The sequence below is a fragment of the Canis lupus genome, chromosome 5, assembly GCF_048164855.1.
Source record: "Canis lupus baileyi chromosome 5, mCanLup2.hap1, whole genome shotgun sequence".
Classification (NCBI taxonomy): Eukaryota; Metazoa; Chordata; class Mammalia; order Carnivora; family Canidae; genus Canis; species Canis lupus.
The window spans coordinates 68,643,402-68,669,404 of record NC_132842.1 but is presented as its reverse complement, the minus strand read 5'-3'; the positions used below and the strand labels follow the sequence as shown (position 1 = coordinate 68,669,404).

General features: G+C 46.9%; 1 protein-coding gene and 1 pseudogene across 10 annotated transcripts; both read left to right on the top strand.

Moving 5' to 3' along the window:
* Positions 1-660: 660 nt before the first annotated feature.
* On the top strand, positions 661-1,669 carry LOC140634491 (toll-like receptor 12; annotated as a pseudogene).
* Positions 1,670-5,176: 3,507 nt separating this feature from the next.
* ZSCAN20 (zinc finger and SCAN domain containing 20) lies at positions 5,177-25,131 on the top strand. 10 transcript variants are annotated; one of them, XM_072827282.1, is made up of 8 exons: positions 5,177-5,482; positions 11,479-12,005; positions 17,092-17,278; positions 17,731-17,807; positions 18,084-18,168; positions 19,576-20,262; positions 21,895-22,320; positions 22,890-25,131. In XM_072827282.1, the coding sequence occupies exons 2-8, from the start codon at positions 11,589-11,591 to the stop codon at positions 24,137-24,139; spliced, it is 3,129 nt and encodes a 1,042-aa protein (XP_072683383.1). In that variant the 5' UTR covers positions 5,177-5,482; positions 11,479-11,588; the 3' UTR covers positions 24,140-25,131. The 10 variants fall into 10 exon arrangements, with proteins under 10 accessions (XP_072683383.1, XP_072683381.1, XP_072683379.1 ...); XM_072827280.1 differs by having other exon boundaries at positions 5,177-5,486; XM_072827278.1 differs by having other exon boundaries at positions 5,178-5,470; positions 21,892-22,320.
* The last annotated feature ends 872 nt before the right edge of the window (positions 25,132-26,003 follow it).

Below are 26,003 nucleotides of genomic sequence, written 5' to 3'. Positions count from 1 at the left end.
ATGCCTGGACGCTGGGCATGTTGGACCTGTCATTCACCACCTGGCTGAAGGTGGCCAGTCCTGGGGCCCTTCAGGGCCTCCAGCTGGGGACTCCATGTCTGGATCATGAGGGAGGCAGCCTGTGGTGGTAGGGCTGGGACTGCAGAGACTGGACACCCTGACTGTGATAAACACCAACATGGCTGGGGTACCTGCCCATTTTGAGCTGTAGGAACTGAATTTAGGATGCACTCCAAGGGGCACATAGCTCTGGAGGCCTTAGTTTCCTGCTACAGCCTGAAGAGTTGGGTCTTAACAGTGGTTTAACCAGGTTTAACAGGGTCTGACCAGGTTCTTGGCTGCCACACCCAGGCTTCAGAGACTGTACCTGAGTGGCAACCGACTGTGGAGTGCCGTGCTGTGCACAAATGGAACAGGGGCTGTGTCAGGACTGCAGGCCCTGGATCTGTACAATAAAAGGGTGAGTACCCGGTCCCTAGCCACTTTCTCTCTGGGAGCTGTTGCTTCAGGGAAACCAGCTGATTTGTCTGGGGGGCCAGATATTCCAGGGTCTAAAGGGCTGGAGATGTCAGAGTTGGCAGGAATCCACTGGCAGCCCCAGGCCAGGGCTGGTTGGCTCCTCTGCTCACACTGATCACCCTAAACCTGCTGGGTACTCACATGGTGCTCAGCCTGGCCTTGAACTTCTATGGCTCAGAGAATCTGCATACCTTGAGACTGCAGTTCCCCTCTCCTTCTTCCCGGGTAGAGTTGTCCCTGCTGACCAGCTTGGAGCTTTCTGCAGTCTCAGATAAGGAGTTTTGGAAGCTGGCTTCTCTCGCCTTTTCAGTCTTGCAAACCCTGACTGCCAAAGGCGAGGCACTGCAGCTGGAGACGCGGAACATCGCCAAGATCTTCCTCACCCTTTGCCAACTCTCCCTGCTTGGCAATACTTGGAGGCTCTATGCTCCCAGGGTGCCTCTAGTTTCTTCCTCTGGCAGCTCTCCAGGCCCCAGTAGCTGCGGTATGGGCGGGCAGACGTAGCCTAGGGCCCACTGCATCTCGGGGCTGCCCAGCCTACGGGAGCTGAAGCTGTGGGCACTGTGGCCCTGAGCCTGGCCCTGCCCAGGGTGGCTTGAGGAGCTGTCAGTGAGCTGCCTAGCCTTGAGGTGCTGTATCTGGTCACAGCGGGGCTGGAGACACTGCCTGCTGCTGCTTCCAGAGCCCGGGCAGTCTCCAGGTCTTGGTGCTAGATTGGGAGACAGGCCTTATGCTCCATGGCAGCCTCCAGGAGCACAGTCCCCAGATAACCCAGTATGTGTATATTCTGGGGGCTTCCTTGGCCTGCCAGTGTGCCAGTGCCTGGGTGGGGCCCTGGCTTGAGTGGTTCCCCCAAAACATACAAGCACATAGTATCACACCAGCTGTGCTTGGCCAGAAGCTGGGGGCCTCCCCAAGAATCCCACTTTTCTCCTTTCTCTGGTGCCACTGTCCCAAAACTTTGGGGGTTGGAACTCTTTTGGGGTCACTCTGCCTGAACTTTCTGCTAATCTGGCCACCTTCCTCTGGCTGGCTGCTCCCTCATCCCCCAGTGTTGCTGTTGGTCTTCCTGGAGCCTGTCTCCCACCACCACCTCCCTGGCTACTGTGGACTGGCCTGGCTACTCTGCAGAGGGGACTTTTCCTTGTGACCCAGGGAAGATGAAAGAAAGGATGGCTTCTGGGCTTGGCTGGGGAGCAGGTTAGGGCAACCTGGGTTTAGCTGGAGTGGGTGCATGCATGTTGGAGTTGGGGATAGGAAAAACAAACCAGCCTGGCAGGGAGATAGTGGGTAAATGTGGGCACATGAGACTGAACCCAGATTCTGGTGGGAGGTGGGAGTGCTGCATGTGTTGGGAGGATTAGCTGGTGATTTTGGGAACACAGGCTTTGGGAAAGCTCTGGATGAGCCTCTGAATGAGAAAATTGGGAGATGGCAGGTGGCTGTGTGGTATGTGATGTGATCTCAAGGTCTCCAAATCCTTAGTAAATTTACTAAATCCATGAAATGCTTGGCTTAATTGGACTTTTTGTTTTAAGATGGAAATCCACATGAGGCAGGAGGCGTAGGGGTTGAGGTCACAGAAGCTGTAGCTCCGAGGAAATAAAGTTGGAAATTCATAGAGGGCATGGGGAAGGAGAGAGGGCTGTGACAACTGTGGAATGGGGTCCAGGCCAATTCAATCAGATCTTCAAGGGGGCAGAGAGGCCCCATTTGCCATCTGGGTTATAGAGGAATTGGCAGCTGAGGACCAAAAAGCTGGGATGCTGCCCAGGAGGCAGCAGACTGATTGCTTATTCCCTCAGCAAAAACACAAAGGCGTGGCCATACCTATGGTCTTATTTGAGCCTCATAACAACACTGGGAGGAGAAATCCACCCCCTGGGCACTCTGTGTCTAGCTATCCTAAACTACTTGGAGCTCCCGGAACACCATACACTCTTGACCCTGGGCCTTTGCACGCACTGCTCCTTCACCCAGAAACACTTTCCCCAAATTTCTTTCCTCCAGGGGAACTACTACATATCTTTTAAGATTTAGCTTAGCTATCACTTTCTCCAGAAGCCCTCCCTGACCTCCCAGGCTAGATAAGCTGCTGCCTCTGGGTTCCATAGCCTCCTGCACTTCCCTTTCTCAAAGTACTGGTCACATTGTACTGGCCCACACAGGTCTGGGGGCCCCTCAAGCACTGGCCTTCAAAGAGGTGCGCACAAGATGACTCCTGGGGGTTTAGGAAAAATGTTAAAACTTATATTTCTATTTTTCAATCTCATTTTATTCTGAAGCTAGACTGCCTGCTTTTTAACCATACGGTTTTATGTTACTTAACCTCTGTACCTTTAGTTTCTTCTTTTGTGATATGGGATAGTATTAGACTCTTGCTCAGAGAGTTTTGTGAGGGTTAAGTGAATAAATATGCATAGAGCACTGAGAGAAGGACCTGGTAGTAGTGCATTTTAAGTGTTCAATAGAAGTTAGTTTTTTATGTAATTACATAGGTACTACATATATGTATAGCATTTATAGGTAAATAGATACACATATGTTGGAAGTATGGGTTCAAGAATATTTTACTAATAGGAAGCATTACTAATTTACTAAAAGGAAATTCGCTCTGGAAAAATTGGAGATCAGGTCCTGGGGACAGGGACCAGTTTGATTCACCTGTGCATCCTTAGATGCCTGGTGTTGGCCCAGCACAGAGGGGGTCTTGCAGACAACTGTGCACAGAAAAAATCTTGGTGGATGGTGAAGCAGCGAAATGGGAGCTGGTCCAGGCTCTGTTGATTATTTCTATATAACATTGGGCAGGGCACTTGGCCTCTTAGGGCCTTAATTTTCCTCTTCCCTAAAATGCCAGGCTTTAATTAGAAAAAAAAGCAAAGGGAAACCATCAACCAATATCAGGCTGGATTTAGGGTGTGGGGCGCCCTCTTGTGTCCTAATGGTGTTTATCTCACCACAGTCTTCCTGCAGATATCCTGAAGCTGCCATCCTTTGCCTGGCAAATCTTCCTTTCCAGCTTCAGACCCTGACACTCTTTCAAATGTCTGGCACACTGTCTCTCTCTCTACTCAACCCCCACTCTACTCCAACCGTGATCTTTTCCCTATGCACTATGGGGCCCAGAAGAAGCCTTTGGAATCACGGCCAGCAGTTTAAATTCCAGCTTGACGCTTACCATGTGATCTTGAGCAGGTCACTTCATCTGTGTAAGTCCCCATTTCCTCCTTGGAAGTTGGAGGTAATAATGCCAGCCTCATGGGGCTGTTGTAAGACTTCAATAGCAAGGAGTGGTATACAGGTCACTATTATGATCACTGAGCACAATCACTTGAGTTGTCAACAATGAATAAATTGGAACATGTTTCACTTTGAACGTGAGGAGGAACTGGGCCTTTAAAACTAAAATATAGGGATCCCTGGGTGGCTCAGCAGTTTAGCGCCTGCCTTCAGCCCAGAGTGTGATCCTTGGGTCCCGGGATTGAGTCCCACACCGGGCTTCCTGCATGGAGCCTGCTTCTCCCTCTGCCTGTGTTTCTGCCTCTCTCTCTCTCTCTCCCTATCTCTCTCTCTCTCATGAATAAATAAAATCTAAAAAAAAAAAAAAAAAAAACCTAAAATATAGAATTCCCCAAATTTCTAACAAGAGCCAACATATATTGATCACTTGCCATATGCTGAGTACTATTACTTTCCCTAAAGTCTCATACCTACTAGTAAAAATAATAATAGCGAATGATTATTAACCTCCTGCCAGGCATGGGCCAAGTCCTTTACAAACTTTCCTAGGCATTCCTCACACAAATGCTATTAGATAGATGCCATTATGAAAATTCCCATTTTACAGATAAGGAAACTGAAGCACAAAGAGGTTAAGTGATTTGCCAGAGGTTTAACAACTAGTGAGAGGCAAACCCTACATCCTGCATTTGGAAGACATTTCAGACACAGGCAGCTTGATTCCAGAGATCATGCTTTACCCGAGTTACCTCATTTCATCTCCACAACATCCTGTGGTGTGAGTTCTATTACATCACCTGCATTTTACAGACACGAAAACCTAACACAAAAGAGATGCGGTAATACATTTGAGGCCACACAGCTAGAGGAGTAGTTGAGCTGGGATCTGGATCCATGCCTGACTGCAAACCCCACATGTTCAACCCCATATGAGATTGCTCATATCCCGAAGTATTTATAATGGTACAAAGCAACTGCATTTATATTGAAATTATTCTGATTATTATTATTATTCAAATAATGATGAACATTTTTCCAACACCCACGAAATGCCAAGCTCTGTACTAACTGATTTACATAATAATGGCTAACAGTTGCTGTGTATTATTAGGACGCCGGCCCTGATTTAATCGTTTTAGGTGTATTTTCTCATTGAAGCCTCACAAAACCCCGGCGAACGGATGCTGTTATTATCCTCACTTGACAGGTGAAGAATGCGAGGTTCACCATCGATCCAAAATCACGTAGCTTAACAGTGAGCTGGAAATTGAACCTACAATTGCCCAACTCTTCTCTCCAGCAGTCTCCCTCTCTTTATTTCTCCTTATTTCTGCTGTGACGTCTCCCCGGCCCACCTCTCCCGCGTCTTTCCAGAAGCCGGCCCCGCCCCCTTCAGCCTGAGTGCCCGCCCACTGGGCGGTGCCATAATCTCGGAGCCTGTGGAAAGGACCGGGGTCGCTATAGGCTCCGCCCTCAAGAACAGATCCTGTTCCGATTTGTTCCGGTGCCCAAGACCGGGAGAAGATGACACACCTATTGGCTGACGGCATCTGACTGGCAGCAAACGGAGGGAGCCGCCCACTGGTTCTCGCGCAGTTCCTTCTGGGAGTTGTAGTCTCAGACGCTCTCGTCCCGGGGTGGCACGGTTCGGACTGCGCGTCCCAGCATTCCCTGCGCGAACCCCGGAGCACTTCCGCCCTGTCGTGAAGTGGGTGTCTCGGTGGGTGAGTCTGGGTGGCGGGGCGGGGGCAGCTGAGACTCTAGGCTCTGGGCTGGAGGCTTAGGAGGTGGTGGCGTCCCAGGGGGCCAGGGAAGGTGAGAGGGGAGAACGAAGCTTTTCTGTGGGGGCGGGGGTGAGGGGCGGCCAGGGGATGAAGCGTCCGGAGATGGGAAGGGTCATAGAGGGGTCGGGGATGAGCCGGGAGATAGAAGGCCCTGAGAGTGAGGGGGGTCGTGGAGAGGTCTGTAGGTGAGGAGGCTGCGAGAGGTCCTGGAGGTGGGAGAGTCCTGGGAGGCTCTGGAGACCACAGAGGGAAGGCTAGAGGGTTCTCGGTGTCTGGCAAGAAGTGAAGAGAAAAGGGCCTGAGCTGGAAGCCCGACCTTAAAAATAGTGTTCCAGCCGCTACCTGCTCGCCTTGAGGAACACAGCTGATTTGATCCCCCTTACACTTCCTCTAATGGTTGTGACCTCTGGAACCAAGTAGGTGGGACTGGCTTGTGGCCCCACACAGCACCCCTTTCCTTCTGCCTGATGGAGAATGGCACCAACATCCACTTTAGCCAGACCCTCTGATTCCTCTTGCCCTCTCCTGCATCCAGGATCTCCAGGTTGTTCTGTTTCCTTAATGTGTCCTGAATCTGCCCCTTTCTGGTCAGGGTTTTTGCTGAAGTCTCCCACCTTTTCGCTTCCCCAGCTCGGACAGACACATCGTAGCTAGCGTCATCTATTTAACCCACAGATCTTACTGTTCCCTCTGCTTAAAAACCATCTTGGCTCCCATCACCTGTAGAATGAAGTCCAAACACCTTAGCCTGATAGTCAGGACCCTTCATAAACTCCCTCTGCAGCCTAAGGCTGTTTGGTTTTCCACTGTTCTGTATGGTGTTCTCACATTCTTGCCCCATGGCCAGCCACGAAAACGATTTTCCCAAGAATCAACTCAAATGTTACTTTGTTCAGTTCCCTTAAGCAGATTAGGCCATGTCCCAACCCCAGTTCCCACAGACCTCTTTTACTGCATTTACCACCTTTGACCATAAATATCTGTGACTTTTGGAGGTGGGGCAGTCTCTTCCGCTAGACTGTAAGTGTCTCTGGGCAAGGACAGTTTCTGAGTCTCTTCCACTTCCTCATTGCCCAGCCCTGGGTAGTAAATACTTGATGTAAATCAAGTAAATCGGTCAATACTTGATGCATGTGTGAATGATGACAGTCCAGGGTAAACTTTGCTTTTTCAGTCTTGAAGACTACTACTTCCAGTGGATTTCTAGGGGCATGAGATGTCAGGGCTATCCTTGTTGGGTGCTGATTTATTACCTATGAGAGTTTAATCCAGGGGAGGCAAATACATAGGATGTGTGCTGCCACTTCTCCTCCCTGTGTCTGGTGCTCATAACTAATTAGTGACAACACATACTGACATGGGGTTCCAAGTTCCAAGTCAAGTGCAGTTGACTGAAGTTGATGCTTTACGTGAAGCCCATTTGCTCTCCGTGGTTTAAGCCCTTAAATGGGAGGTCAAGTTACTTTAAGCAGTAGCCTGGACCATCAGCCCAGTAAGCTTAACAGCCTTTGGAGACTCCTGGTTTCTTCTTTGGAGGTCACAGACCAGTTTTGGTCTTTCCCATGGGATTAGGGCAGAGCTCTTACCACCCCACTGTTAAGTGGGTGGGCTCCTTATGTTCACATCCATGCTGAAAACCCTAGGAGCCAGCATGCCCCTCAGCTGCCCTGTATTAGTAAAGGGATCCTGACCCCAGTCAACACCAATCCCTCATTGCTTAGGAGGAATCTGTACCCTTTCTGGTCTTCCTAGATACTGGAAGAGACCTTTGAGATCAATTAGCTGAAAGATGGTCAAGTGATGACAGCCCATGCTGAAAGAAGCCTATCATTATCCTCTATTTAGTCCTGGTGTTTGAAACAATTTCGAGTTGGTTGCCAATATTTAAAAATCCAGAATTAGCTTCTCTTGGAAAAAATAGAAGGCCTGGGAACTGGGCCAGTGTTCTCTCTAGTGCTCTATAGTTAGCCACAGCCCCCGGTCCACTCATGTACCCATTTACATTGCCTGGCCCCTATAGCCATTTAAGTGTGTAGCCACTGATTCTAGGCTTCCTTCTCCTTTGCTCTGCTCCCATCATATTAGTTGGGGAATCTGGGGCAAGCATTGAGTAGGGTCAAGCTGTAAGGTGCAGAGGCCACATGACTTGTCATCCAGGGTCCAACAGCTGATAATGGCAGGAGTGGAACTGGAACCCTGGTTTGCTCCCTCCTGCCTTAATGTTCTTTCCACTCTTGTACCATCTTCTCAAGGAGTTTGAATGATTGGCAGACCTAGAGGAAGCTGCATAGTGTGATTAAGAAAAATGACTAGATAGAACAAATCTTGACTGAGTCTCAACTCTGCTGCTTGCTAGTTCTGTGAACTTAAGCAAGTCTGCTTCATAGAAGTTCAATTCCCTGTATGTAAATTGAGGATATGGACTCATACTTTACAGGATAATTCTATTCTAAAGTCAGCACAGAAGGTGGAAATCACATTTAGCCAAAAATCACAGTCCTCTTGAAAATCCTTTGGCAAGGATCCACTTAGAAACCAACACATTGTCTTTCAGTAAGCTAACCAGCACAGCTGGGTTTTCTTGTTTGAATGTCAGATGAAAGAGTTGGCCTGTGTTTAGGGACCCTGATGTATGAAAGATACACACACTGGAAAGGAAGGCTTGAGAAACTTAGATCAACCTGGAGACCAGGAAAGTCATGCTTGTTCTGGAATAGACACATAGTGAATGGAACTGACTGCACCATTTAAATTATGTCTTTCCTACGCTTTCTGGTGTTTCATGCAGTTTAATATGTGTAAGTTATAGATCAGTGTAGTGCACCTCCATGCTAATGACAGTGGGGTGGTCAGAGATCTGCCCCTAATGCCTGCCTGGAGGATACAATGAAATTATGAATGTAGGACACTTAGTGTCAAGCCTAGCACCTCATGGACACTTAGTAGGTGGGTACTCTTCGAGATTGCTGATCCTGGTGTGGCCTGGATACTCCTGGGTGTCTAGGACTGAGCTATTTTTTCTGTCAGCTCTGTGTAAAGTCACCTTGCTATCCGCCGACTGTATTGACCTCTGTCTGTGAATAGGCAGCTTTTCATATCTAAGAGAGTAGCAGAAAAAGCTTTCAGATTTGTATTTGAAACTAATCTTTGGGACTTTCAAGTCTTCCCAGAAGAAAATACCTATTACCTGAGACTCTGGGCTTTGGGCCTTGCAGAACTACTAGTTGCCTGTTTTGTTGTAGTGTTGTTCTCTCTCTGCAGGAGCACTTCTTTGCTTGCTTATTGACTGTCTTTCTCATGAGAGTGTAACTTTCGTGAAGGTCCTAGGTACTGTTGGCTCACCAGCTACCAGTACAGGGCAGGTACATGGTAGGAGTCTGTAAATGACTGGTGGTGAATTAGTCCTTGTGTGAGAGAGTGACACAAATGTTTTTTGGGCTAGTGCATGATTCAGGCTGTGGCTAAAAAAGAAAATTCATGAAAAGTGAGTTCTTTAGTTTAATATAAATGATGTACCTCCCATAGCGCATTAGGCTTTTGATATACCAGACCTGCCATTTTAATAAAAAGCAACAAAAAAACAAAAAATAAGAGGCAGTGGCCCTGGTATTTATCAGGCACTGTGGATACAGAAATGAGTAACAGAGTCCTGGCCCTGATAATCCAATTCAGTGGGGCTGTCAGAGGTAGGAACAGGTAATTACAGTGGTGTAGGATAACACCTATGTTGGAGGTATGTGCCAACTGCTTTGGGAACTTAGGAGGGAGGAGGCAATTCTGGGAGAGCAGGGATGGGGGCAGGGCACAACAAGGGCATGTTAAGGAACTCTTGACAGGTGGGGTGACATTGACATGGTAGCCGAAGGACAGACAGGAAGTCGCCAGGTGCTTACAAGTTGTGTACCTAGCCTCCTTGTGTATGTGGCAGTCTTCGGGCAGGACAAGGCTTTATTTTACATCACCCTGGCCTTGTTTCTGGACAGTCCAGATGGCCTAAAATCTGAATACCACGCCCCTCCATTCTCACTTGAGCTCTGTCATTCCTGCTTGGAGGCAGCTGATAGCTGCCTTTGAGTGGGGTTTTTTATGTCATCCAAATGTGCTGGGAATGACACAAAGAGCTCGTTTTTCCAGATAAGCCAGCATAAGTGTTGTCAGAGTCTTCATTGTGTAAAAGAAGCAACCCCCGATGTCCATTCAACAAGCATTTACTGAGAGCCTCCTGTGCGTGGTGCGCCGTGTTTATTGGGGCGGAGGAGAGAAGGGGTAAGCTATATTCCTCGTCCTTAGGCTGTAATCTCTCTGGGGCTGCACATACAGACAACGCTGTAATACAACAGAGAATGTGGCATGTGTGACATAGATGGAAGTGGAGAAAAGAATTCCTTCTGGCATGAGCAAGAAGGTAATTTAAAAAAAAGCTAGTGTGTGCAGAAGGGGATTAATTATAACCCTTGTTGTATGACACATCACCATCGTGAGCTGACCATTGTCTCACTGTTTATTAAGTGCTTCCTGCGTGTGCTGAGCGTGGTGCTAGTAAGCTTATGATCTAGTGGGTAAGATAACTCCACTAGAGCATAATCAGGGTGATGACAGAGAAAATGTAGGTGGCGTGGAAGCTTGTGCCATAGGAAGGACTGAATCTCGTTTCAGGGCACAGGAAGGGTCTCTTGGAAAAAGTACAGTTGAAGCTGAGACTTAGCTGGGTGAAGAAAGGGAGGACCCTTCCTAAAGGAGACTGCCTGCTGCCTGTGGGAGGGTTCAGAGGGCAGCAAACTATGCAGCTGGAACTTCCTGACCAGCGGAAGTGGGCAAAGAGATAAGATGGGCCCGTGGGCAAGATTCACACTTGATCCTGAGGGTCGTAGGAGGTCACTCAAAGGTGTTTAGCAAGAAGTGACCTGGTCAGGCTTGGAGCTAGTCTGGTTGTGGTGTGAAGAACCCTGGTTGGGGTGAGGGGAGAGCAGCCAAGGACATGAGTTAGGAGGCTGATCCAGTGATAAGCATGGCTACTCCCTGACTCGAGGTGATGGCATTGAGGTGTAGATGCCTAGAAGTCCAGGAGGGCACAGCTTGCTTATGAATTGGATGTTGGGGATGTTGGAGAGAGATGATAACCAGGTTTCTGGCGTGGGTAACTTGATAGAAGGTGGTGCCTGGGTGGCTCAGTCAGTTAAGCGTCTGTCTTCAGCTCAGGCCATGATCCTAGGGTCCTGGAATCCAGCCTGCATCAGACTCCCTGCTGAGTTTCTCTCTCTCCCTCTGCTCCTCCCCTCAGCTTATGCACTTGCTCTCTTTCGCTTTCTTTGTCTCAAAATCTTAGGGAAAAAAAGGGTGGTGGTGGCTTGGCTGGGTGGAAAGCTCCAGCAGAAGGACAAGTTTGCAGGAGAAAATAACAAATTAAGTTTGTGGCCCACTGAGTTTGAGGCGCCTCATAGACAAAGTGGAAATATCCTGTAGATGGTTGGATTTGGGGTCTGGAAGTCTGGAGGCAGGTCCTGGTGGAAGTTTTGAGAGTCATCAGTTTCGAGATGGTAAAAAATGCCAAATGGATGGGTTGGCCAAGAGGGAGTGAAGGGATTTTTGTAAAGAGAGCACCTTTAGAAGAAAGCTGAAGGTCTGGGGGGAAAAGGCCTGATAGAGCGAGGGGGTAACATTTGGAACCCACTTGGAGGAAAGGTCAGACTTGGGCATGTGTAGAGGAAGGAAGGCATGTTGGATCGTGAAGGCCTTGATGCCAGAAGGTAGCGTTCAGGCACATCCCAGAGGATTTCATACTGTGCTGCCCTCCAAGGTGTGCTGGTTTGGGTGCCAGGTTGTGGTTTGTCTTCCCACTTACACCCATTCCTCTCTTCACACCCCCACCCCATGAGAAGGCAGTGGAAGATACGGGGGTTCTCTTACACTGTCCCTTGTCTCTCTGCCTCAGAGCCTTGGGGAGCATTGCCTCTCCTAGGAGCCCCTTGAAGGACACGCCTTAGATGCAGGACAACGTTGAACAAGGACAGCCCAGCTGAAGCGAGGTGTCCAGGACCGACTATGGCTGTAGCCCTGGAACCCCAGGCCCAGGCCTCTCCTCGACCAGAACCTGAAGAACTCTTGATTGTGAAACGGGAGGGGGACTCGTGGAGATCAGAATCCAAACTCCGAGAGGAGGACCATCACCCTGTCCCTGGCCCTGAGGCCTCCCGCCAGCGCTTCAGGCAGTTCCAGTACAGGGATGCAGCTGGACCCCACGAGGCCTTCAGCCAGCTCTGGGCACTCTGCTGTCACTGGCTGCGGCCAGAGATCCGCCTCAAAGAGCAGATCCTGGAGCTGCTGGTCCTGGAGCAGTTCCTGACTATCTTACCCAGGGAGATCCAGGCCTGGGTGCAAGCGCGCCACCCTGAGAGTGGTGAGGAGGCAGTGGCCCTCGTGGAAGATTGGCACCGAGAGGTCCGGGCTGCAGGACAGAGGGTGAGGCAAACAATCTGTTCTCCAAGGAGCAGGTCAGACAAGGTGGTGGGGCTGTGAATAGGTTAATAATTGCCCAAAACCACAGTGGTAATAATAATTATTGTTATTAACCAACTGACATTTATTGAGCACTGCTGTGTACCACTGTTCTCAGTGCTTTGCATGTATTAACTCATCTAGTCCTGTCAAAGTTTAATGAGATAAGTACTGTTAACCCTGATTTTACCAATGAGGAAACTGAGGCAAAGGGAAGATAGGTGGTTGGCTCAAGGTCACACAGCCCCAGACAACAGAGCCAGGATGTGTGTCTGGGCAGCCTGACACAGAAACCCATGTTCAGAACCACCCAGACGGCCTCCTGGGGCCGTATTCATAGTGTGGGTAATTTGTATTATGTTCCACGTGTGATGAAATCTTTGGGTGCTTATAGCAGAAATTTGGGTGGACAGATGTAGCATTACCATCCTCATTATTTAGCTTAAACTAAGGCCCTAGAAGTCAGGTGGCTCGCAAAGCTCTGCCAGTAGGAAACCAGAGCTTAAACCTAGATCCTCAGGTTCCAAGTTTACTGTCATTTCTATGACATGACAGATGCCTCATCTGCAAACCGTGGGAACTAAAATATCTCTGAGGCATGAGACTCAAAGGAGATAGTAACTGACATGAGTGCTCACTGTGTGTCAGACACTCTTCTCGGCTCTATTTGCATTGCTCATCTAATCAACACAGCAGCCCAATAAGGTAGGTGCTGTCGTGCCACCATTTTGCAGATGTGGAAACAGACTCAGAGATGTAAGTAACTTGTCTAGATTTGGATAACTCAGTGGTAGAGCCGAGGTAAAGGAAGTGAAAGCACTGTGGATTTAACATTCACAGTTTCAATAGTTTGCAAGAGACCGAAGGCCCATGATATCATTTCTAATTTTTCTGTGGCACACTCTTTTTGAATCCTGTTTTTGGAGCTAGCATGTGTAGAACAAAGTCCTTGAGCTGGCTGCAGCCTGAGCCAGCCACCCAGAACCTTCATCTCAGCATAAGCCAGTTGCTTCCCTTTACATAGTCAGTAGTTTTTGTGATGTTCTAGTTAATCACACTTTGTTGGGGGCAGCTATAGGTTTGAGAACATCCCTTGCAAATGGCTGGGGTTTTCTGTATGTCATAAGGGGTAAAGCTCTGGACAGGTGTGAGATTAGGGGAAGGAAGGTTTATGGTCTGTGGCTTGGCTTTTTTTATTCCTTTACAAACTGAAGACACAGAAAGCTACTATTTGAAGTTATAGAACAAAGTGTGAGAGAGTGTACCTTATTTTAATATACCACACTGCCTTCCCAGATTATTTCTTTTAAAGAAACCAGCTATTCATCTTAAGTGGCAGTGAAAAAAACGAATGGAAGTCTTAGGACTTCAGAGCTGAAAGATAACTTGAGATGAGAATCAATCGATTTAAATCAAGATCTTCATAACTCTTTATGTGTAAAATGAGAGGGTTGGGCTAGGCCAAAAGTTCTCAAATTATATCCCTGTGAGCTGAGCAGAGGTTGAACTGCTTCTAAAATTGGAGGGGAAAAAAGTAAGGTAATTGAATGTTCTCTATGATGTATTACTTTCCTATGACTATTGTTTTTATTTTTTAACTTTCTCCCTCCTCCTTAGTGCTCCCAAATGTCCAAACAAATGGGTAGGGGGCAGCCCCGGTGGCGCAGCGGTTTAGCGCCGCCTGCAGCCCAGGGCATGATCCTGGAGACCCTGGATCGAGTCCCACATGGGGCTCTCTGCATGGAGCCTGCTTCTCCCTCTGCCTGTGTCTCTGCTTCTCTCTCTCTCTGTCTCTATGAATAAATAAATAAAATCTTTAAAAAAAACAAAACAAAACACACACACACACACACACACACAAAACAAATGGGTAGGTAGTAGAGGAGCTTCCCTGCCCTCACATATGTTATAGCTTGTGATCTTCCATTGCAGGGGACCTGACTCAGTTATAGTTTTCTGCAAGTGAAATTTTTCCAGGTCTTACTAGCTAACTAGGGTCCAGAAGAGAGAACCACTTGGAAAAGGTGGCACTTTTGGGCTTAATAATCCTCCATGATATTTTCCTTAAAGAGACCTTTCAGCTCTGCTGTTGGGTGGGTTTTGGTTTGTTTATTCTCTTATCATCTCTTCCAGAACCCCTCTTCCCATCAGGTGCATAGGCATTTAAAAAAAACAACAACACGGGCAGCCCAGGTGCCTCATCGGTTTAGCGGCGCCTTCAGCCCAGGGCATGATCCCGGAGACCCAGGATCGAATCCCACGTCGGGCTCCCTGCATGGAGTCTGCTTCTCCTTCTGCCTGTGTCTCTGCCTCTGTGTGTGTGTGTGTGTGTGTGTGTCTCTCATGAATAAATACATAAAATCTTAAAAAAAAAAAGATTAAAACAACAACGAAACTATTTTTTAGAGCAGTTTTAAGTTTACAGCCAAACTAAGCAGAAAAGGGGCACCTGGGTGGCTCAGTTGGTTAAGCATCTGCCTTTAGCTTAGGTCTTGATCCCAGGAGTGTGCCCTACCTCTCCCCCTGCCCTGCCTCCACATTTGTACTTTCCCTGTCTGTCTCAAATAAGTAAATAAAATCTTTAAAAAATCAGGGATCCCTGGGTGGCGCAGCGGTTTGGCGCCTGCCTTTGGCCCAGGGCGCCATCCTGGAGACCCGGGATCGAATCCCATGTCAGGCTCCCGGTGCATGGAGCCTGCTTCTCCCTCTGCCTGTGTCTCTGCCTCTCTCTCTCTCACACTGTGTGCCTATCATAAATTAAAAAAAAAAAAAAAAAAAAAAAACTTTAAAAAAACAAACCAAAAATACCAAACTGAGCAGAAAGTACAGAGATTTCTTATATGCCTCCTGCCTCCCAACCCCATGAACATCATTCCCCACCAGTGCGGTGCACCTGTCATCATTGGACACATCATTATCATCCAAAGTCCAGAGTTTATATAGGATCTCACTCTTGGTGTTGTGCATTCTGTGGATTTTGACAAATGTGTAACGACATGCATCCACCATTACGGTGTCATACAAGGTAGTTTCACTGCCCTAAAAATCCTCTGTGCTCTGCATACTTACCCTTCCTATCTCCAAACCCCTAGCAACTACTGATCTTTTAACTGTCTTCATAGTTTGGCCTTTCCCAATGTGTCACATAGTTGGAATCATACAGGATGTATGATTGGCTTCAGATTGGCTTCTTTCACTTAGTAGTATTCATTAAAGTTCCTTCATGCATAGGCATTTTTGATGGATTCTTTATTTATCCCTACCCCAACCAGTTGTCTATTTTTTCCCCCTTTTTGTCACCTGAATCCCTCCTCTGTGTCTACAATTGTCATCCATGGCATCAGTGTCTTTACTTAGGCATGGCAGTAGTTGGAGGCACTTGGGCTGGAAGTAAGGATTGTTATGGAGTCTAATCACATAGTTACTCTGTAGATTGTAAGATTAGAGCTATAACAAAGAGAAGTTCATTTGTTTTTTCCTTAAACAACCATGGAAAAAGGTTGTAAGCAGATGTTTTCTCCCTGTAAACCACACAGGACATTGGTGGATGGCCTCTTTTGGAATGGCTTTTTATGCTCATGGCCCACTCCATATATCTTAAGGATAAACATCCCTGTCTTATTTAAGAAAGGACTGGAGTTTATAGATCAGCCAAAAGATTTTTGGAGTTATATATTTCACAAACTCATTAAGTCGATGAAGGTGAGGATATTACTATTGTGAATAAAAAAATAAGGTTCAGAGCAATGTATATAATTGCTATGTTTTGTATAAAAATAGGGAAGTCTGTATTCATAGATGCTTGTATATAAAGAAACAAAAGGGTGCAGAACAGTGGTTTCCTGTGGGGAAGAATGGGGTAAAGGAAGACACTGGGCAGATGGGATGGGCACAGGGGAAGGGATAGGGTATTTTCACTAACTAAACCCTTATAGTTTCTATTTTTGAACCACCTGAGTATTGAAAATACTTATTGAAAACATTGAAACGTATTTCTTAAAGTTTCTACAAGGCAATGAGATTATTACGTTGTTAGGGTTTTAGAGCCAGGAGATAATCTCTCTGCCTCCATCTCTGAATTTGGAACCAACTAACAGATAAGAAATGAGCTTTATGATTGATAATGCTGAATTTGGTACTGTCCTCTCTTAATTGATTATTCTCCTGTGTTTTATATATTTGTTCTTTGTCTCTCAATGCTTTTCTGCCTGAACTTCTGCATTGAAATCGAATTGCCACTTCTGTTTTCCTTTTGAGTTACAGTGCCTTGTCTCTGCTTCTCCTTCTGTTTTGAGAGTAGATGGACCTCTCTAAAACAGCACACACTTTCATTCCATTTTAAAATTCCATCTGTAATTGTTTGCCTATCCTTTCTCTTATATTTATTTTTGAATTTTCTTTGCCTTGCAGCAGGAATATTTAGAGCAATTATATTTAGAATTATTGTTATATCTGTTTTTATCTTCTGACGTATACCCAGTCAACTTTTATCTTTTTTTGATAACTTAAAAATGAAACCACCGGGATCCCTGGGTGGCGCAGCGGTTTGGCGCCTGCCTTTGGCCCAGGGCGCGATCCTGGAGGCCCGGGATCGAATCCCACGTCGGGCTCCCGGTGCATGGAGCCTGCTTCTCCCTCTGCCTGTGTCTCTGCCTCTCTCTCTCTGTGACTATCATGAATAAATAAATAAAATCTTAAAAAAAAAAAAAAAAAAATGAAACCACCTATTTTTGATATTTAGAGATTATGTTTCAATCATAAAATCATGTTTTATGATTCAAAAATGTTTGAAACAGTAGTGACCTCGCTGAGACACTTGCATAGCCTCCCTGTGTCAAACAAAACAGTAGTAATTTGGTGGTATCAGTGCTGGTCCGTTTACTAATGTCAGTCTCATGGTTTTGTTGTTACACCACTTTGAGGCATCTTTGAATCTTAAAAAGAACTTGTTAACCCTTGGACCACAGCTGTGCTCAAAAGAACACTCCCTGCCCTAGCAAAATTGGTCCTATTGAACTGACAATTGGGAATTTTGACTGTGTGTGTGTAGGAACTGGGCTTGTGTGCAGAAGAGACCAGGTCCTTAAAGGCAATGCAGGAATCTCAGCCTTGCCAGCTGCACCCAGCAAATCACTGGCCTGAAGCCCAGTGCCAGAAGCAGTGGGTGAAGAATTCATGCCCTGACCTTCCAAAACATCTAGACACCAAGATGGTGCCACAGCCCTTGAAAGAGAGTGGTGAGTATCAAGAATCAGAGAACATGAGGGAAGAGAGGAGAGGGTTAGAGGGGATAAGGAAGGAAGCACAGGGAGGAGGGATATGAAGAATTCAAGGCAAGGGGTAGAAATAGTGTCTGATGGACATGCCGAGAAGGAAGGCGAGTGAGTAAGCATTGTGCAAGAAGATGAAGCTCCCAGCGATGTTGGTAACCCCACTGAGCTTAGTGCCGCAGCATGTTCAGATCAGGTTGGGGCCAGGTGGTGATCATAGGAGTTTGAGTTGGCATCTTATACACAGCACATCTCTCAGCTTCAGAGCCACACTCCAGAAGGAAAGTAAAAGGGGAAATCTGCTGGCTATCAGGACAGTCTCCACTTGAGGCAAGCATGGCACTTGGAAAGCTGGACTTGGGAGGGCGTGGTTTTTTGGGAACCAGAGCTTGGGTTTTAGAGACTTTTCTTCTCCTCAGCTGTTCTCACTCCCCGAGTCCCTACTCTCCCAAAGATGGGGAGTGTTGGAGATTGGGAGGTGACAGCGGAGTCCCAGGTAAGCTGTGGTTTGTCCATTCTTTCCTGTCCTGATTTCTGGGCTCTTACCCCCATGCCCCTCTCCTCTCTCTGTAACCTGCCCTCAGCAGAAGGGCATATGTCACAGGGTGTCGGCCTCTGGCCCTGGTTCCCAATCTACTGGGCCTTTTCCGTCATGTTGCTTCTTATGACACTGGCCTCACACATGGTATCCCTGTGTCTGTTACCTTTCCTGGGGCCTAGCAGAGTTCCCAGGCTGTTTTCAGTTGTGGTCCTTGTCTTGTACATCTCACAGGAAGCCCTGGGACCTGGCAAACATGCTGAGAAGGAATTCTCCAAGGATCCCCCAGGAGATGGGTGTGGGAACGGCATGCCCCTAGGTAAGGAAACAGTGCCCTCTCAGGAATATTGTCTGGTTTCTGTTATACTCAGTTCCCAAAGAATTGTTTTGTCACTCCCTTAAGACTCGTGGCTCTGGAAGTCTGGAACTTGAGACACAAGAAGACAAGAAGACGACATGCTCTTTATGGCTAGCACTGGTGGCAGAAATGGAGTGTAGGATGTGGGGTCTGCCTGGATATAGGCTGATGGCTTCTGAAAGCCTGCCCTCTTGGGACTTGCTTCCTCAAGACATTCATCATGGCTGTCCTAGGCCATCTCAGAAATCCAGTCCTTTCAGCATCAAACAGGGTCCATCTCTCAGGGACAGACTCCAGTAAGCTGAGCCCCTGAGACTGATGTACTAAACACAGTAGAAGTAAACATCACAGGGCTCAAAGCACTTGAAGCTCACATCGCCCGTACTAACTCCTGTCTCTATAGTTGCATCTCCACAGGAGCCAAACAAAAATGAACTATTTCCCTGTGGAGCCTGGGGTTAGTGTGAGGGATTAGACATGAGCGGAATAAAGTGGCAGATAGTGATAGGTGTGCCTCCTAAGGGGAGGTAAGAGGAGACATGAGAAGTCTTATTGGCACCTTTCTTGACAGTAGAACTCTTTTTATTTTATTTTATTTTTTTTTTTTTACCTCAACCATGATATCTGGGGGAGATAGTGTTCACAGGAGCAAACTTTGGTAGGCCTAAAGTTTTTTAGTTCTCAGTTCTTTCTGATCTGGTTTTCTTCAAATTTTTATTTTAATTAAAAGCTTCCTGTTTTGTGAGGGCTGGGAGCTGTTGGGACAGCAGTCCTTTACACAGAGCTGCTAAGTGTTTTAAAAAAATAAGGAAATGTATTTTCTCACATTTTTGGAAGTCGAGAGGAGGACATGCTCCAGCCACAGTATAAAGTGGCTCAGCGAGGTCACAGCAGACTTAGGTTCTTTTTCTCTGCTCTGCCATCCTCACTGTCAGCTTCCCACCAGCACTGTCATGTGTCATAATCAAAAGATAGATGACAGTTGGGCTCACAAGTTTCCTAGCAAAACACTTGTGTGTGGGTGTGCACATGCACACACACGTGCGCGCGCGCACACACACACACACACACACACACAGTGAATGAGTGAGAGAGGGAAATCTTTTCTCTAGCCATTAAATTCATCCTGATTGGGCCAGTTTAGGCCACATTCCCATCAGTAACAGTTACTCTTTGTGTGATATATTTCATAAGTGCAACAAAGGAAGCAAGTAAACAAAGAAAACAGGTCAGTTAAGGTGGGGAATCAGCATAGGAATTTCTTATTGTCCTCACACAGGGAAATGATCTGTTTCAGGGCATTTTGGACAAATGCTGTGCTCAGTGTATCATTTCTACTTAATCATTCCTCTTCTTTCTTTTGTTTAGGAGTTCCAGTTTCAAAACCAAGTATCAACTGCCAGCCAGAGCAAGGACCAGAAGTTTGGCATCCAAACTTTATAAACTCTGGAAAAAGGAACACTGTAGATTACAACCTGGGTAATGAGCAAATGAGACCAGCTCAGGCATCGGCCTGGAGAGACTCCAAGGGCTGGGAGGAACAATGTCAGTGGGACACAGAGGACATGAAGGTGTCAGGTGTGCACTGGGGCTACGAGGAGACCAAGACTTTTCTAGCAATTCTGAGTGAGTCTCCTTTCTCTGAAAAGCTCCGGACTTGTCATCAGAACCGCCAGGTGTACCGGGCCATTGCAGAGCGGCTGAGGGCCCGGGGCTTCCTGCGGACACTGGAGCAGTGTCGCTACAGGGTCAAAAATCTCCTACGGAATTACCGGAAAGCCAAGAGCAGCCACCCACCAGGAACGTGCCCCTTCTATGAGGAGCTGGAGGCCCTGGTGAGGGCTCGGACGGCCAACAGAGCCACAGAGGGTCCAGGGGAGGCCATGGCACTCCCCAGGCTGGGGGATAGCGATGCAGAGATGGATGAGCAGGAGGAAGGGGTCTGGGAGCCTGAAGAAGTAGCAGAAGACTGTAATGGTGATGAGCTGGCCACTGACGAGTCCGTCCAGGAGCCCAGGATTCCAGGGGGGCCAACTCTGTTCCAGAGTCGTATCGGTAAGAACGATGGGGTATCATGGATCCAGATTCTAGCTCTCCAGCCCATGAGACTTCTGCTTGCTAAGTTCAGGACATAGACTGGATTGCAAGTCTAGATTTTTTTTTTTTAAGATTTATTTATTTACTCATGAGAGACACAGAGAGAGGCAGAGACATAGGCAGAGGGAGATGCAGGCTCTTAGCAGGGAGCCCGATGTGGGACTCGATTCCGGCTCCCGGGATCACGACCTGAGCTGAAGGCAGCTGCCCAGCCACTGAGCCACCCACATGTCCCGCAAGTCTAGATTGATGCCACTGGAGTAAGGTGTTCAGTTCCTTAGGTTATCCTCAACCTTTCTTTTCCTCTATGATTAGTTTCCTAGAGTGAATTTTAGTTATAGTAGCAAACTTTTAAAGCCTTAAATAACTTTAGAGAGCTAATTCAGTATCATTTGACCCTTGAACAATGCAAGAGTTAAGGTACTGATCCTCTGCTCAGTCAAAAATACATGTATAGCTCTTTGACTCCCCCCAAGTTTAACTATTAATGGCGTACTGTGGGCCACAAGCCTTACCAGTACTATAAATAACTTACATGTATTTTATATTTAATATATGTATTATATACTGAATTCTTACAATAAAGTAAACTAGGAAAAATATCACTGAAATCATAAGGAAGAGAAAATATATTTACAGTACTATATATTTAAAAAAATAAATCTGTATATTAGTGGATCTGCAGTTTGAACCTGTGTTGTTCAAATTTCACCTGTATTTGCCAAAGTGTGTCACTAGAAGTATGGGGATGGTTATAGTGTTACATGAGTGAACTTTTAATTTTACTGTGGATGAGCATATCAACCTGTAATTTCACAGACAGTAAATTTAGGTAAAGAAAGATACTGAGTGAAATATTTAACATATAACAGAAATCATGATGGTGTATGGTTGAACACATGACGTTTGGAGAAACATACAGTCATTGTATAAGTGGAAACACTGAAGCCCAAGAGATGACATGTCTTATCTAAATATAGACAATGGGCTAGGGGCAGAGTCAAAGTCAGAGCCCAGAGCTTCTGCCTCCAGTTTTGTGTGGTTTTCCTCTCCACAATCCTGCCTCCCTGGGCTGCATCATTTACCTGCAGAGGACCTGAGAACAGACTGCCTCCTTTCATTGCTCCACAAAAGAGGAAAGCGCTTCCTCAGTTGGATGCTGTTGTAAAGTTATTTGAAGTCCCACTTATGTTTAGAGATTCTCAATTCCCACATTTGTTAAGAGGAAAGTTCATAAAATAGAGGATATGTATGGAATAGATAAAGAGAAAGTCTCTTGGATCCAACTACAGGTCTTTCCCCACACTAGTCAATGGAAACCAGAGGAGTAGGGTCACCTAGTATAACGTGGCCACCTCAGTCCTCTTCAGCTAAGACTCAAGAGTTAGTGGAGACTCTTAGAAGGGGGCGGGAGGCTCTGGTGCACTCCTGAGAAGCAAGGGAATAGTCTTTGCTGGGGCCCCAGGTGCCTGGAAGATTTTGAGGTGCCTGTGTTCTAGGCATTTGGTGAGTTGGGGGACCCTGATCCCTGATGACTTAGGCAAGTCTCATTATACCTCACAGTTCTGAACTCTTCACTCCTGACAGCAGGTGTGCACTGGGGCTATGAGGAGACCAAGGCCTTCCTGACCATTCTCAGTGAATCCCCGTTCTCTGAAAAGCTTCGCACCTGTCACCAGAACAGCCAGGTGTACCGCGCCATTGCAGAGCGGCTGTGCGCACAGGGCTTCCTGCGGACGCTGGAGCAGTGTCGCTACAGATTCAAAAACCTCCTTCGAAGCTACCGGAAAGCCAAGAGCAGCCACCCACCAGGGACGTGCCCCTTCTATGAGGAGCTGGACTCACTGATGAGGGCACGGACTGCGGTCAGAGCCATGGGAACCCTCAGGGAGGCAGCAGGTCTTCCAAGGCCTGGGCAGAGCAGTACGGAGGCTGATGACCAGCAGGCTTGGGATGAGATGGCAGATGAAGATGCCATCAAATCTCCAGCCCCATGTCCTCAAACCCCAGACACAGGTAAGCCCAGAGTAATTCGATGCCCACAAAATCCGGGAGCATGCAGAGAGAGCAAGGGGCCAACTCATTATTGTTTGTCTCTGAGCTGCAAGAGAGAATGGACATGAATAGGAAAAGCATTGGTGATTTGCTCAGATGATTCAGTCTCTAGCTTTGTGTAATCCCCCAAATGAAATAAGCAGCCAAGTCTCAGTTTTACTGGGTTTTATCTGGGAAATTGTAGAGTTTATTCAATTTCACACAGCACAGGCTATTTGGAATGTGCCAGAAGAAGGAGGTGTTCATTATTGAGTAGGGCAATAGGGAAATTGACCAAAGAGACTGACTAGCTGGCCACGTGGCCTCGGCCTCATGACTTTGTTGGTGAGGTCACCATGTTCCAGGCTCTGTTCTCTGCTTTGCAGCTCAGAAATTTACATATGCACCAAAACTTGGTCAATTTCATGTTAGTCACATTATAAGATATGAAAAGAAAATATACAAATTCACATTAGTTAAATTCACAAGACACAAGATCTGTAAAATAGATGTTAACTAATGAATGAAGAAAAACTGCATTTCTATTTCAGGGTTTGAGATGAGGCATAAGGGTGAAGACCAGATTTCAGAGCAGGACATCTTTGAGGATTTGCCTGGAGACTTATCAAAATGTACTAGAGAGGATGTTTGCCACCCTTCTGACTGGGGGCAAGACAGTGACGGTGAAGGTGAAGGGCAGTGGGGAAACTGCCCCCAGGAGCAGTGGGAAGAATGCTCTTCTGAAGAGGACTTAGAAAAACTTATCGACCATCAGGGCCTGTACTTGGCAGAGAAACCCTACAAATGTGATACATGTGTGAAAAGCTTCAGTAGGAGCTCCCACTTCATCGCCCACCAGCGGATTCACACAGGTGAGAAGCCCTACAAATGCCTCGAATGTGGAAAAAGCTTTAGTGACCGCTCCAATCTTAATACCCATCAGAGAATCCACACTGGAGAGAAGCCCTACAAATGCCTTGAATGTGGGAAAAGCTTTAGTGATCACTCCAATCTTGTCACCCACCAGAGAATCCACACAGGGGAAAAACCCTACAAATGTGGGGAATGTTGGAAAAGTTTCAACCAGAGCTCAAACTTGCTGAAACATCAAAGAGTCCACTTGGGAGGCAATCCTGACCATTGTAGTGAGCCTGGGGCAAACTTTGGTCCAAGCCCATCCTTTAGTGCTCACTGGAGGAACTCTACAGAAGAGCCATCTCTTGAACAACCTCATAGTGCCAGTAAGAACTTGAATTCTGGCCCACACAGTACCAACTCAGGGGAAAAGCTTTATCAGTGTTCTGAATGTGGAAGGACCTTTTCTAAGAGCTCTGCCCTCATTAGTCACCAAAGAATCCATACGGGAGAGAAACCATACGAATGTGCTGAATGTGGGAAAAGCTTCAGTAAGAGCTCCACACTGGCTAACCACCAACGAACCCACACGGGGGAGAAACCGTACAAGTGTGTGGACTGTGGGAAGTGCTTCAGTGAGCGCTCTAAGCTCATCACACACCAGAGAGTGCACACAGGAGAGAAGCCCTACAAATGCCTTGAGTGTGGAAAGTTCTTTCGTGATCGTTCCAACCTCATTACTCACCAGCGGATTCATACGGGAGAGAAGCCTTATAAGTGCAGAGAATGTGGGAAATGTTTTAACCAGAGCTCTAGTCTTATTATTCACCAGAGAATCCACACTGGGGAGAAACCCTACAAGTGCATGGAGTGTGGGAGAGACTTCAACAATAGTTCCCACTTCAGCGCCCACCGGAGAACGCATGCAGGGGGGAAAGCAGCGTAGGAGACACCCTTCCCCCAGCAAAAGAGATAAATGTATATTTAAATCTCCTGAGATCATAAGATGTGTGCTAGAAACTTACCCAATGTTTAGGCTTGGTATATACCCAGGGAAGTTAGCTTGGTATAATCCAGATTAATTGGAAGTGAATTACAAATGCTAAGGAGCCAGATTTGAAGGCACTTTTCTTTTTTTTTTTTTTAATTTAATTTTTTTTATTTTTAATTTAAATTCAGTTTAGTTAACATATACCATATTATTTGCTTCAGGGGTGGAGTTTAGTGATTCATCAGTTGTAGATAACACCTAGTGCTCATTACATCACATGTCCTCCTTAATGCCCATCACCCAGTTACCCCACCCCCCCCCACCCCTCCAGAAACTTTCAATTTGTTTCCTATAGTTAAGGGTCCCTCATAGTTATGGTTTGAAGGCACTTTTCTTAAATGTAATTTGTTTTTCTCCTATAAAAATCCCGGTCCTTGGGCTCTCTTTACATTTGCTGCCATGTGAGGACTTTATCTGTTTGAGCCAGACTGATAACAGGGGGTTTAGGGGTAAATCAGTGGTCCTGAGCAGTGATTCCAGACCTCACAGGGCCTTTACACTGTCCATAGGTACACATGGTCCGTTGGCACATATCAGCAAATTATCATAGATGGTGGGTTTCAGGTGGGGTGTATCCATACTGAAGAATTTTGAGACTGGTTAGAGAGGGCATAATTGGGAATCAGTGGCCGGAAGCAGACCACCATGACCTTAGCAAAGAGGAGGAACATCAGTGATGTCATTATTAAATAATTATTAGGGCAGCCCGGGTGGCTCAGCAGTTTAGCACCGCCTTCAGCCCAGGGCATGATCCTGGAGACCCGGGATCGAGTCCCACGTCGGGCTCCCTGCATGGAGCCTGCTTCTCCCTCTGCCTGTGTCTCTGCCTCTCTCTCTCTCTCTCTCTGTGTTTTCATGAGTAAATAAATAAAATCTTTAAAAAAAAACCCTGATAAATAATTATTCATAATAGCAAAAATAGCCATTATTTATTGAGCATTTGCTCTTTGGCAGGCTCTGTGCTAAGCACTTTGCTAAGCACATCCTCTGATTCCCCATGGCAGCCAGAAGGTCCTAATCTATCCATTTCCCAGAGGAGAAAACTGAGGTTAAGTGACATGTTTGGGTGGCATGTCTGCAGGTGGCAGAGGCAGAGGCAGGCTTTAACGAGATGTCTCTGGAGCCTGAGGTGTTCCTAACTGTTGTACTGAATCCCCTTCCACAGTAGAGCAGGTAACTCAGGTGCAAGGATCTCAAAGCACTTTGTGGGCCATGTCTCCTACTAAAATTCCCTTATGAATTCTCCTCTTAGCAAATACAGAAACTGAGAATCCCTAAAGAGGAAAAGGTCTGGGTTGGTCAGAACTGCCAATGCTTAGAGCAAGGCTGAGCTAGTATTAATACAAGTACTTGGTGTGGACTTCCTTCTCTGCAACAGTATGTGTGAGAGATATAGTGGGGGGCAGGGGGTTTGAGACTGGGGAGGACATGCAGCCACGGCATACCTCTTCCCATGGGATACCACTTCTACACAGGAAATGGGGTTTAAGAATGTCCCCTTTCTCAAGGAGTCAATCCTCAAGTTAGATGTGTCCGAATGGAGTATTAGGCCTCACGGGAACCCAGGCCTGCATTTTTGCATCCCCCCACCCCTTTCCCCTTGGTGGAAGCCTTATTCCTGATGGCCATGCCACAGCTGAGCAAGGGGGAGGCAGGGGGGAGTCGGTGTGTGCCTGCTGAGAGGACTTTGAACACTGTCCTGCGTCCCAGATGTGTGGCACAATTTTATCCCGAGCCTGCTTGTCCCTGGCTTGTCACA